This window comes from Perognathus longimembris, chromosome 15 (genome assembly GCF_023159225.1).
Source record: "Perognathus longimembris pacificus isolate PPM17 chromosome 15, ASM2315922v1, whole genome shotgun sequence".
In the NCBI taxonomy this organism is placed as follows: Eukaryota; Metazoa; Chordata; class Mammalia; order Rodentia; family Heteromyidae; genus Perognathus; species Perognathus longimembris.
Genome location: NC_063175.1, coordinates 59,272,338 through 59,284,043, shown reverse-complemented (window position 1 = coordinate 59,284,043; position 11,706 = coordinate 59,272,338). Strand labels below are relative to the sequence as shown.

The following is an 11,706-nucleotide window of genomic DNA, read 5'->3' as shown; positions in this document are numbered from 1 at the left end:
TTAAGGAAAATTCTGGAAGCGAAACGTCGTTTCAGAGCGTACTGAGAACACCGTGGAGGCCCAGGTTTCACCCTGGTCTCTGATGGTTCAGTATTGATTCCCACCCAGGCTCGAAGGAGGGTCTGGGTGGAGGAGGGAGGAGAGGCTCAGAGAACCCCGGGGGGAGGTGGCACGGGCCACGGGTGAGATGTGCATGCTCTTACACAAGCAAACGTGGAGGCACTTGGCAGTGTGTGGGTGGCCAGAGCCACACCCAGGGGCTCTCTCTGAGCAAAAGAATTTGGCATACACGCATGCTCCTCCCCCACCTCTGCCGGAGAGCACTTTAGAGTTGGGAGTGCCTGGGACTGCCCGGATTCTGAGGCCGGACGCGGCCTTTCTGTGTTGCAGATGGTCACAGGCCCGGCAGCCTCGCCGTCACAAAGCCCTCCTCAGCCTGGCCCGGGCACAAGTGGCGGAGAACAAAGTAGAACTTTCCATTGAGTAAAGAGTCGCTCTCAGACTGTCCAGCAAAAAAAAAAAACAAAAATACTGCTTTATTGGATCCATTTTCTAACTACAAAGACAGCCGACACAAACACCAAATGCCTCCTCTGTATGACAACTTACTACGAATGGACATGCAACGCCGGGGTGCTGAGTAGGGCTCAGTTCTGGGCCGCAGGCCGAGGCAGCCTCTCTGTGCAACGTGGCGGCACGCCAGCGCTCTGCCGTCACGCGCCAGTGTTCGTAGATGGCTTTTGGACTTTGCCTTCTTTCTGCGAGCGGAAGGTAAGACACAGTTCTGCAGATGAACCTGGCGAGCGGGGCCCTTCCATCTGTGGACTCACCTACGGCTACCCACAGGTGCAATTCGGGCATCTTCCATAAGGGGGCGTCAACTCCTAAGGCACAGTCATTAAACCTGTTTTAATTAAACCATGCTTTTTGGTTATATGAAATAATAGGTCACTGCTAGCGATCATAATAAGCAGCTAATTGCACAAATGCAGCAGGAGAGCCTATACTAGCCTATCTACGAACAGTAACTCATCTGAAAACACTCCGCACGGCTGCGTACGAAAACATCGTTTTTTTGGTAATTGTTTTCTTAGTTGAAGCGGGGAGCGATAAGGCTTCTGTGAAATAATAATCTTATAATTGAACAAATATATTACACTCCTTTCTGTAATGGCTATTTACAGTTACTTGCCAGCTTCGTCACGTGGTGACCCGGGGCATTTGAGCGTGGCGCTGCAGCGTTCTAATGTGCTAGACGGCTGCGTGAGGTGAGCGCACGCTGCCGTCTGCGCCGGAGAGCAGGTCTGGACTCCCGGGTGAGCTCTCCAAAATGGACGCCAGGTACTGCTACCATGGAAGCCCCCCCCCCCCCCGGGGCCCAGCCTGGTCATCGTCGCTGCCACTCACTACTGGTGCACAAACACACGCCTATCTATACACATGCGTGTGCGAGGGCTGCCCAGGCAGCTTTTTCCTGCCCCATCCGCCTCTTGTGCTCGTCAACTTCCTTGTGCTATGTTCCAAAGCTGCACTGAAAAACGAAAATCTCATCATGCTACTATTCACAACCCTATGGTTTTCATCACACAGAGGAGAGAGTGTTCTGAAGGAGCTGAGATGGCAATGAGAAGGCCTTAAAACGCACCAGATAAGGCAGCGAGTTGTGAAGTGGAAATAAGTAGGAAGCCCTACTGGGTGTCTCACAACCCCTAGCTTGCCAGAACTCTGGTAATGTATTCAAAGGATAAAGCCTCATAATGAAATGTTGTTATCGTTCTTGTTCCTACGAATACTCCCATGGTAGCAAATCCGGTGCCTGCTGCCAGGGCGTCCCGCTAGGGTGGTCTAAGTAAGGCACTTCCAGTATTGAGGTCCACGGGTGCCGGGGGACCACGGGGTTCTTCCCGTGAGGCCAGCTCTGTCCCTGGCCTCCCTGCCGGCCCTTGCTTCCTTGAGATGGCTTGTCCTCCAGGAGATGCGGCCTCTCTCTGCCCCTCCTTCCCCACGAAGGAGCTACATCTTTGCACGTGGATGGTACAAGTTCAGCTCTGAGCATTCGGGAAGGGAGAAGTTCTGAGTGGTACCAGGTCCATTTCATTGAAAGTCTTGCTTGCTGACGCCCAGCTGTCCGCGCTGAGCCGAGTCCACGCAGCTTCCGCCAGCTCCGCCACGCCGACCTACGAGTTGGGGTTTGTGCTGGAGAGGTCGTTGCATATGATTTCATTTACTGCAAGAAATCGAGAGGGGAGAGCGTTATGGAAACAGCACTCCACTGCAAGGCTGCACACAGAGAGCGAGGAAAAGTCGTGGGTCACAAGCCAGCTCTGTCCAGCCTGAGACGAGGCGACTGCTAAAGGACTGGTTACCCCCTCCTGCTCCCAGCGCAGCCCGGAGGGTCCTTCAGCCCTGAGTGCTGAGCCCCGTGAGGGGGCGCTTGCCGGGCAGCGGCCAGCAATGTGGCCGGTGCTGCCCCCTTTGACGATGGGGATCTCAGGTGATGGGGTGCACCTTGCCCAGGGCGGGGGTCCACACAGGGGCATTTCCCCGGGTCTGGGAAACAAACCGCAGACACACCGCTGCCGCTCAGGTTCTCACCTGGGAGCTCAGTGGCCGAGGCAAGGGTTTGGAGATTGTCCTCTGGTTTTGCTTCCCGTGAGGGTCAGTGTCCACCTCAGGCCAGCGATGGCCAGTATCAGAGTGTGTGTGATTTTTGGCAGATAGGCAGGAAATGAGGAACCTGGCAAAGGCCACCACCGTGGGCCACCCACTCGGCACCGATCGGCACTCAGGAAATGTCACAGGGCGGCGTCAGCCTGTCCCGTTTTCCCAACACTCTGGGGATGGGGACCCGTGCTGACATCACGGAACTGCCCAGGCTTCCCTTCTCCAGCTGCGGGCCTGTGCCCTGATAAGCTCCTCCCGGTCTGAGGACGGTTTCCTGCAGCCATCAGTGGGCGTGCGCTCCATCGCCCGCTCCCCGCCCTAGCTCCTTTCAACACCCCCCGCCCCCGAAACATTTTTAAGAATAACAATAATAAAATGCAACGGGGAACCAGGAACCGTGTCATGGGAACTGATAACAGAAGAAAGCCTGGCCGCAAACAGAGCTGGGGCTCGCCCAGCAGAGCTCCCAGCAAGAGCCCGGGAGGGCAAGGGTGAGGAGCCCCAGCTTGGCCCTGCAGCGCCTGATGCCCGGGCGGCTGGCCAGGCAGCCCTTGGCCGGGACCCCGGGTCCAACCTGTCAAACAAAGGCACAGGCCACGGAGGCTCCCGGCGCCCCTGCGCTTGGCAGCGCCCACTCTCAGCCGCTTCGTGGAGCTCTGGACTGATCCTGAACTGTGGGACGTAGCACGCTCCCTGAAGAAGGCCCTGGCCTTCAGCTTGGAAAGCCCCAGAGGAAGGGCAGGCTCCCTTCAGTCCTGTGACTCCACAGCCACTAATGAAGAACAACAAGGCCCAGGTGCTTCTGGGCTGCTCGGGGACCAGCGTTCAGGACTCAACTTGTCCCCGGAGTGCACACGGCAGGCAGCTCCTTAGCTACCGGCACTTTCCATGACACCGGGGCGTGGGCGTGGGGCCTGCCACACAGCCTGAGAACTGCCCTGAGTGGGGACACTGCTGGCCATTCATCCCTGCTTGTGACCACAGGCCTCTCCATGGCTCTCCACCACCTGGCGGGGGCAGGACAGTGACCTTTGTCCCAAGCCTGGGCAGGGCTCCCCCTGGCCCCCGAGGCTGGGCACAGCTCCCCCAGTCTAAGCCAGGGAAGCCCTGGAGGAGGAGAGGTTCGGCTTCTTCTTCTTCTTCACTCATCCAGCCCTCGGTAAGAGGCTATTATAAACTGTGTCTGGCCATGTTCACATCAAACATTTGAAAAGGAAAACTCACAAGTCTCCACCTTCTCTGGGGCATTTTTAGGAAGAGAAAGATTTGCCTGAAATCAGGACTTCTCTGAGCCAAGCCAGGAGGGCTTGGCTTAGGTGCTGGGCCGCACAGAGCCGTGCCAGAGCTTCATGGGCCGGGACTCGGCGACAGCCTCTCTGCCACCACTGCCTGTATCTCTGCAAACACCATCTCTGATGCCCCAGAGGCGAATCTGTCCCACACTGGCCCGAAGCCTTGGGCAGGACAGGACTCTGGGGACCGGTTCTCAGACCCAGGTTCTGGGCAGGGGCAAAGTCCGTATGGAGCCCCTACCTGGCCTCCTGGGCAGCAGATTGGCAGGCCAGCCTGGATGAGGGGTCTGAAGGAATGTGACATGCCAGGATGGGGAAATGAGCCACCACAGAGAGGCAGAGAGAGAGAGGCCATGGGCCCCAGACACATTTGAACAAAACCCCAAACAATACGTGAAAGTTGGAATGTTTTCTGTTATGACAGCTAGCGCTTCACAGTTCACCAAGATCTCAGGGATAACTGACCAGTGGGGAGAGATCCACTCCACTGGCCGAGACCAGGGCAGTGGCTGTTAGGGGTGACAGCCATGGTCTGTGATAGAGAACGGAGGAGTACGACAGAGAATGGAGGGCTGTGATAGAGAACGGAGGAGTGTGATACAGAATGGAGGGCTGTGGTAGAGAATGGAGGGCTGTGATAGAGAATGGAGGGCTGTGATAGAGAATGGAGGGCTGTGATAGAGAATGGAGGGCTGTGATAGAGAATGGAGGGCTGTGATAGAGAACGGAGGGCTGTGATAGAGAATGGAGGGCTGTGATAGAGAATGGAGGGCTGTGGTAGAGAATGGAGGGCTGTGATAGAGAACGGAGGGCTGTGATAGAGAATGGAGGGCTGTGATAGAGAATGGAGGGCTGTGGTAGAGAATGGAGGGCTGTGGTAGAGAATGGAGGGCTCTGGTTGAGAATGCAGGTGTGGTAGAGAATGGAGGGCTGTGATAGAGAATGGAGGAGTGTGATAGAGAATGGAGGGCTGTGATAGAGAATGGAGGAGTGTGATAGAGAATGGAGGAGTGTGATAGAGAATGGAGGGCTGTGATAGAGAATGGAGGAGTGTGATAGAGAATGGAGGGCTGTGATAGAGAATGGAGGAGTGTGATAGAGAATGGAGGGCTGTGGCAGAGAATGGAGGAGTGTGGTAGAGAATGGAGGAGTGTGATAGAGAATGGAGGGCTGTGATAGAGAATGGAGGAGTGTGATAGAGAATGGAGGAGTGTGATAGAGAATGGAGGGCTGTGATAGAGAATGGAGGACTGTGATAGAGAATGGAGGGCTGTGGTAGAGAATGGAGGGCTGTGATAGAGAATGGAGGGCTGTGATAGAGAATGGAGGAGTGTGATACAGAATGGAGGGCTGTGGTAGAGAATGGAGGGCTGTGATAGAGAATGGAGGAGTGTGATAGAGAATGGAGGGCTGTGATAGAGAATGGAGGGCTGTGATAGAGAACGGAGGAGTGTGATAGAGAATGGAGGGCTGTGATAGAGAATGGAGGGCTGTGGTAGAGAATGGAGGGCTGTGATAGAGAACGGAGGGCTGTGATAGAGAATGGAGGGCTGTGATAGAGAATGGAGGGCTGTGGTAGAGAATGGAGGGCTGTGGTAGAGAATGGAGGGCTCTGGTTGAGAATGCAGGTGTGGTAGAGAATGGAGGGCTGTGATAGAGAATGGAGGAGTGTGATAGAGAATGGAGGGCTGTGATAGAGAATGGAGGAGTGTGATAGAGAATGGAGGAGTGTGATAGAGAATGGAGGGCTGTGATAGAGAATGGAGGAGTGTGATAGAGAATGGAGGGCTGTGATAGAGAATGGAGGAGTGTGATAGAGAATGGAGGGCTGTGGCAGAGAATGGAGGAGTGTGGTAGAGAATGGAGGAGTGTGATAGAGAATGGAGGGCTGTGATAGAGAATGGAGGAGTGTGATAGAGAATGGAGGAGTGTGATAGAGAATGGAGGGCTGTGATAGAGAATGGAGGACTGTGATAGAGAATGGAGGGCTGTGGTAGAGAATGGAGGGCTGTGATAGAGAATGGAGGGCTGTGATAGAGAATGGAGGAGTGTGATACAGAATGGAGGGCTGTGGTAGAGAATGGAGGGCTGTGATAGAGAATGGAGGAGTGTGATAGAGAATGGAGGGCTGTGATAGAGAATGGAGGGCTGTGATAGAGAATGGAGGAGTGTGATAGAGAATGGAGGAGTGTGATAGAGAATGGAGGGCTGTGATAGAGAATGGAGGAGTGTGATAGAGAATGGAGGGCTGTGATAGAGAATGGAGGAGTGTGATAGAGAATGGAGGGCTGTGGCAGAGAATGGAGGAGTGTGGTAGAGAATGGAGGAGTGTGATAGAGAATGGAGGGCTGTGATAGAGAATGGAGGAGTGTGATAGAGAATGGAGGAGTGTGATAGAGAATGGAGGGCTGTGATAGAGAATGGAGGACTGTGATAGAGAATGGAGGGCTGTGGTAGAGAATGGAGGGCTGTGATAGAGAATGGAGGGCTGTGATAGAGAATGGAGGAGTGTGATAGAGAATGGAGGGCTGTGGTAGAGAATGGAGGGCTGGGGTAGAGAATGGAGGGCAGGGGTAGAGAATGGAGGAGTGTGATAGAGAATGGAGGGCTGTGATAGAGAATGGAGGAGTGTGATAGAGAACGGAGGAGTGTGATAGAGAATGGAGGGCTGTGATAGAGAATGGAGGAGTGTGATAGAGAATGGAGGGCTGTGGCAGAGAATGGAGGAGTGTGGTAGAGAATGGAGGAGTGTGATAGAGAATGGAGGAGTGTGATAGAGAATGGAGGACTGTGATAGAGAATGGAGGAGTGTGGTAGAGAATGGAGGGCTGTGATAGAGAATGGAGGGCTGTGATAGAGAATGGAGGGCTGTGATAGAGAATGGAGGGCTGTGATAGAGAATGGAGGAGTGTGATAGAGAATGGAGGGCTGTGATAGAGAATGGAGGAGTGTGATACAGAATGGAGGAGTGTGATAGAGAATGGAGGGCTGTGATAGAGAATGGAGGGCTGTGATAGAGAATGGAGGGCTGTGATAGAGAATGGAGGGCTGTGATAGAGAATGGAGGAGTGTGATAGAGAATGGAGGGCTGTGATAGAGAATGGAGGGCTGTGATAGAGAATGGAGGGCTGTGATAGAGAATGGAGGAGTGTGATAGAGAATGGAGGGCTGTGATAGAGAATGGAGGAGTGTGATAGAGAATGGAGGGCTGTGATAGAGAATGGAGGGCTGTGATAGAGAATGGAGGGCTGTGATAGAGAATGGAGGAGTGTGATAGAGAATGGAGGGCTGTGATAGAGAATGGAGGAGTGTGATAGAGAATGGAGGGCTGTGATAGAGAATGGAGGAGTGTGATAGAGAATGGAGGGCTGTGATAGAGAATGGAGGGCTGTGATAGAGAATGGAGGGCTGTGATAGAGAACGGAGGGCTGTGATAGAGAATGGAGGGCTGTGGTAGAGAATGGAGGAGTGTGATAGAGAATGGAGGAGTGTGATAGAGAATGGAGGGCTGTGATAGAGAATGGAGGAGTGTGGTAGAGAATGGAGGAGTGTGATAGAGAATGGAGGACTGTGATAGAGAATGGAGGGCTGTGGTAGAGAATGGAGGAGTGTGATAGAGAATGGAGGGCTGTGATAGAGAACGGAGGGCTGTGATAGAGAATGGAGGAGTGTGATAGAGAATGGAGGAGTGTGATAGAGAATGGAGGGCTGTGATAGAGAATGGAGGGCTGTGGTAGAGAATGGAGGGCTCTGGTTGAGAATGCAGGTGTGGTAGAGAATGGAGGCTAATAGTGGAGGATCTATTTACCACAGTGGCAAAACAACACCTGCTTGAAGGCAAAAGGGGAAGAGCCACCACCGTGGGCTTCCCCTGCTGCCCACAGGGGCACTGGGGCTCAGAGGGGAGCCTGAGGGTGGTTGGGGAAAATCGCTCAGGGGGCTCTAGCCAGGTGGGCCCGAAGCTGCCTTCCTCAGTGGCCCCTACATGGCGGCTCTGCTTAGTCAGCCCTGCTGGGGCTTCCACCAAGTGCTCTGGCGAGCACAGGGTCTGCTGGGAGCACCTGTGGTCACGCAGCCTCAGACGAGGGTCCAGCCGCCCCCCACAGCTGTGGGGCAGACCCCAGACCTGTGCAGGCCTTGGGGCATCCAGCCAGGACTGCAGCAGCTCAGGTTTCTCAGGGATGCACAGCTCCAGCCCCCACATTCCTGCCTCCGTGGGGCGGGGGTGGGGAGTGTGACAGTGAGTATGGGTGGCAATGTGTCTGCCCGTGATGTGTGGACGGTGCCTCAGGCCAGGGGGGTGGCAGGGGCGACCCTAGTCACCAGCAGCCACGCTACGGATGCTCGTGGATGTGCCCCGGCACCCCCCGTAAGCGCCTGTGCTCCACAGGTGGGCAGCGGGAGCACCTGAGGTGGCAGGGCTGCGGGGGGCTGGCCCGGGACAGTGCCCCCTCCTTTCCCGCCACCCCTCTCCCTCCATGAGGTCACTCTTCCGGCTCCCGGCAGCCCACGCTGCCCAGCTCTGCCAGTGGCTCGTTCTGATAGGGCTGTGGGCGCCGCCCACGGGTTCCCACCGATAATTTCCATCTTCTTATTCAGCTTTTCCGCCGATGCAAAGGCTTCTCTTTATAGAGGTGTTTTGAACGGCAGGTGCCATGTGACCCTCGGGACGCGCTGAAAGAGGAACCTGACACTTAGTCAGAGGGCCCCGACAGGATGTGGCGGGCCGGTCCACCATAGTTCAACTTAAGAAGAAGGGTTTTTCCCCTCGTACTTGATTTTCCTTACCATGCTCCTAAGGTGGAAACTATTGCTGTGTCCTAACGTGTGTGTGAGGTGGTTTGAATCCTGTCAGGACCGGGCTGCCCTTGCAGAGTGCGTGGCCCCGCCTTCCGCGCCCGGGCCCTCGCCCGCCTCCACACACAGCCTGGATCGAGAGAAACAGGAAGCCAGTGCTTTTTAAATATAAAAGTGAACATGTTCACAGTACAGGCAGTGCCAGCAGGGCCCCTCCTCACCCTGGCGACCCGCACACGGGCTGTGGAGACACTGGGGCGGTGCAAGCCCTGCCCACGGGCCCGCTCTGCACGTCTCGGGCCGGCGTCCTCTCCCACACCCCGCCCAAAGGCCGATGGACAGAGCTCAGCACCGAGGCCCAGAGCTCCCACCCCCAGGGCCCGGGGTTCTACGTGCAGGGTTATTTCTGGTGACCGTGAACCACCCAGGGCCTGGAGAGCTTGAATGCGCTTCCGTGCCCGGCCCGGCCACACCTTGCTTGTGCACAGTCTCCCACGTGGCTGAACTGGTTTCTGAATGCGGTGGGGGGTCTCACCTCCAACATTAAGGGGTGGGCAAGGCTCTTAGGTGCCCCTTGTGGGGTCTCTGCACCTGCCATCCAGGGAGGGCAGAGAGCACAGCAGCCCGCTCTGCTCGGTGAGGAACAGCAGCTTGCAGTCTGCAAGCTGCCACGATGAGGCAGAGACCCCGTGTCAAGACACAGGCCGCCCGCTGGCACGCACACCAGGCCCTGCTAGACAGCAGCCTCCTGGCCCCACTGCACATCCACGGATCGCAGTCCGCAAGCCGCGGCGGCGAGGCACAGACCTAGGGAGGGGAGGCCAAGGGTATGTTTATCGTCACTTTCCTTTTCTGTCGCATGAGTGGCTCGGAGCTTACACACAAACAGAACATCAAAGCAGCCACCATCACCTCAAATAAACACTTCTCTTGCTGCGGTCCTTTCTCTCGAACTGGCTTTTATGTGCCCTAAGTCCTTTTAGAAAGGTGGACGGGGGCACCCAGAGCGCTGCCGCCGCTCCCCCACGGCACTGGAAGAACGCAGGCGGCAGGTCAGCCTCTCGAGTGTCTGAGGCTGCTAGGGTCTCGGCCCTCACGGCACGAAGAGGCCGACGGTGCGGGGACGGCGGGGAGGCCTGCTTCTGATCCCTCCCCGCCCAGCGGCTCCTGGCCAGCCTGGAGCAGGGAGCAGGGATGCAGGCCTGGGGAAACGGCTCCACCCGGCCAGCCTGGGGCTCCTCACGGCTCCCGTCTTGCTCTCGTTGTTGCGGAGCCCTCTGCTTGGCGGGAACGGATGGGTTCTTCCCTGTGGGTGGTGCTTCCCGCCCCTCCTGCCATGCGGAGCAACCTGCCTCGTGCTTCCCTAACCCGGCCAACCCCAGTGGCCTCTTGGCCGCGCTCTCAGATGAGCAGCTGTGGCAGTCTGTCCTCCACCAGGGTATTTTCTGACCAGAGCTGTGGGGTAAGCGAATGCCAGGGGAAAAGAACTGCTAAAACCTGGCAGAGCTGCCACCAGAAAATGCCAAGGGTTTTCTTCTCCTCTTTTGTGCTGGCACTAGGGTTTGAACTCAGGGCCCGGGCACTGGCCTTTAGCTTTTGCACTCAAGGCTGACACATTCTACCATTTGAGCTACAGCTCAGTTCGGTTTTATTCTGCAGATTAATTGGAGATAACAGAGTCTCATGGACTTTCCTGACTGGGCCGGCTTTGAACTGCACTCCTCAGATCTCTGCCTCCTGCATAGCTCGGATTGCAGGTGGGAACCACCAACGCTTGGCTTTTTTTTTTTCTCAATGAGTCAGTGTCTCGTTGTGTATCCCAGGCTGGTCTTGAGCTTGTGATCTTCCTGCCCTGGCCTCTCCAGCACTGCCTTTGGTGACGGGAGCTGCTGCCCTCCCTGGCCCTAGTTTAGTTGAAAGCAGGCCACCACCGTGCGTTTCTAGCAGCACCAGGGAGCTAGGCAGTGCTGTTTGGGGTGGTGGCAGAACAACATTGGAGCCAACAGTCCCAAAGCTTTTCCAACTTTCCTCAGACTGGAATTCTCTCTGCTTTCCAGTCATTGCTGGGAGGTTGCGGAGGCCTCCCGGCTGTGGGGCCCCTCCTCCCTTTCTTCAGAACCCCACCCTGGGCATCTCCTGGGGTGTGGCCTGGTGGGAAGCGTCTTGGGGAAGCTGATGGGCAGGCCCGCCCCTCTGATCTCCCCTAAACCCTGTTTGTCTCTAGAATGTCCTCAGCAAAAATGGAGAAACAGACGCCCCTGGGTTGGAGTCGGAGTGAGCAGGGAGGGCCGCCTGCCGCTCGAGCTCTCTCCATAATATCTCCCAGGCCCCTGCTGTGTGCAGGTCTCATCGTGTACGGCTCTCGGGAGACGGATAACACCTTCAGTCTTCAGTCAGGCGGGCCGGGCTTCCTGTGGTGCAGGCAGGGGCGCGGTGCTCCACGCAGAAGCCCCTGACATCAACCAGAGGCGGCGGCTGCCTCCCGGCCCAGAGCACCGGCTTCCAGGGAGTCTGAGGCTTTCCAGGTCTGTGGATCACAACGGTCCGAACGCTGCGCCGTCTACGTCCTCAGTGTCCCATCACCCGCTTTGCGAACCAAGGACACACGGGTGCCAGTTGTCTGCTGAACTTTCTGATCACCAGTGGGAAGAAGGAAGCAAAGCCCAGGCCGCATGGTGGACGGTGGACGTCAGTCACAGGGCTGAGTCACCGTCACCGGGTTGAGGAGTTGCGCACGGATCAGAGCTGACGCACAGGGTGGCAGCTCCGTGGCTGCGTGGTGCGGTCAGTTCAGCCTCACCAGCATGCACCGAAGCCGTCATCCCGGAGAATACCTGCACGCGCGTTGTCTGCCTCTCATCCGAGAACCCGGGAGAGGAGCAGAGGGCAACTAGGACAAGCGGGTGTGACAGGGCTGCCCACGCCATGTGGCCCGCTCTGCCCCACCTCAACA

The 11,706-nt window shown here is 56.4% G+C and overlaps 1 protein-coding gene across 3 annotated transcripts in view; it reads right to left on the bottom strand.

The window, feature by feature from the left end:
• Positions 1–505: 505 nt before the first annotated feature.
• Positions 506–11,706, bottom strand: part of Nfatc1 (nuclear factor of activated T cells 1) — a 101,705-nt gene continuing 90,504 nt past the window's right edge. For all 3 annotated transcript variants that reach the window (XM_048363132.1, XM_048363134.1, XM_048363133.1), the window contains exon 10: positions 506–2,227. In XM_048363132.1, coding sequence (XP_048219089.1) covers positions 2,178–2,227 — 50 coding nt within the window. In that variant the 3' untranslated portion in view covers positions 506–2,177. The remainder of the gene's footprint in view (positions 2,228–11,706) is intronic.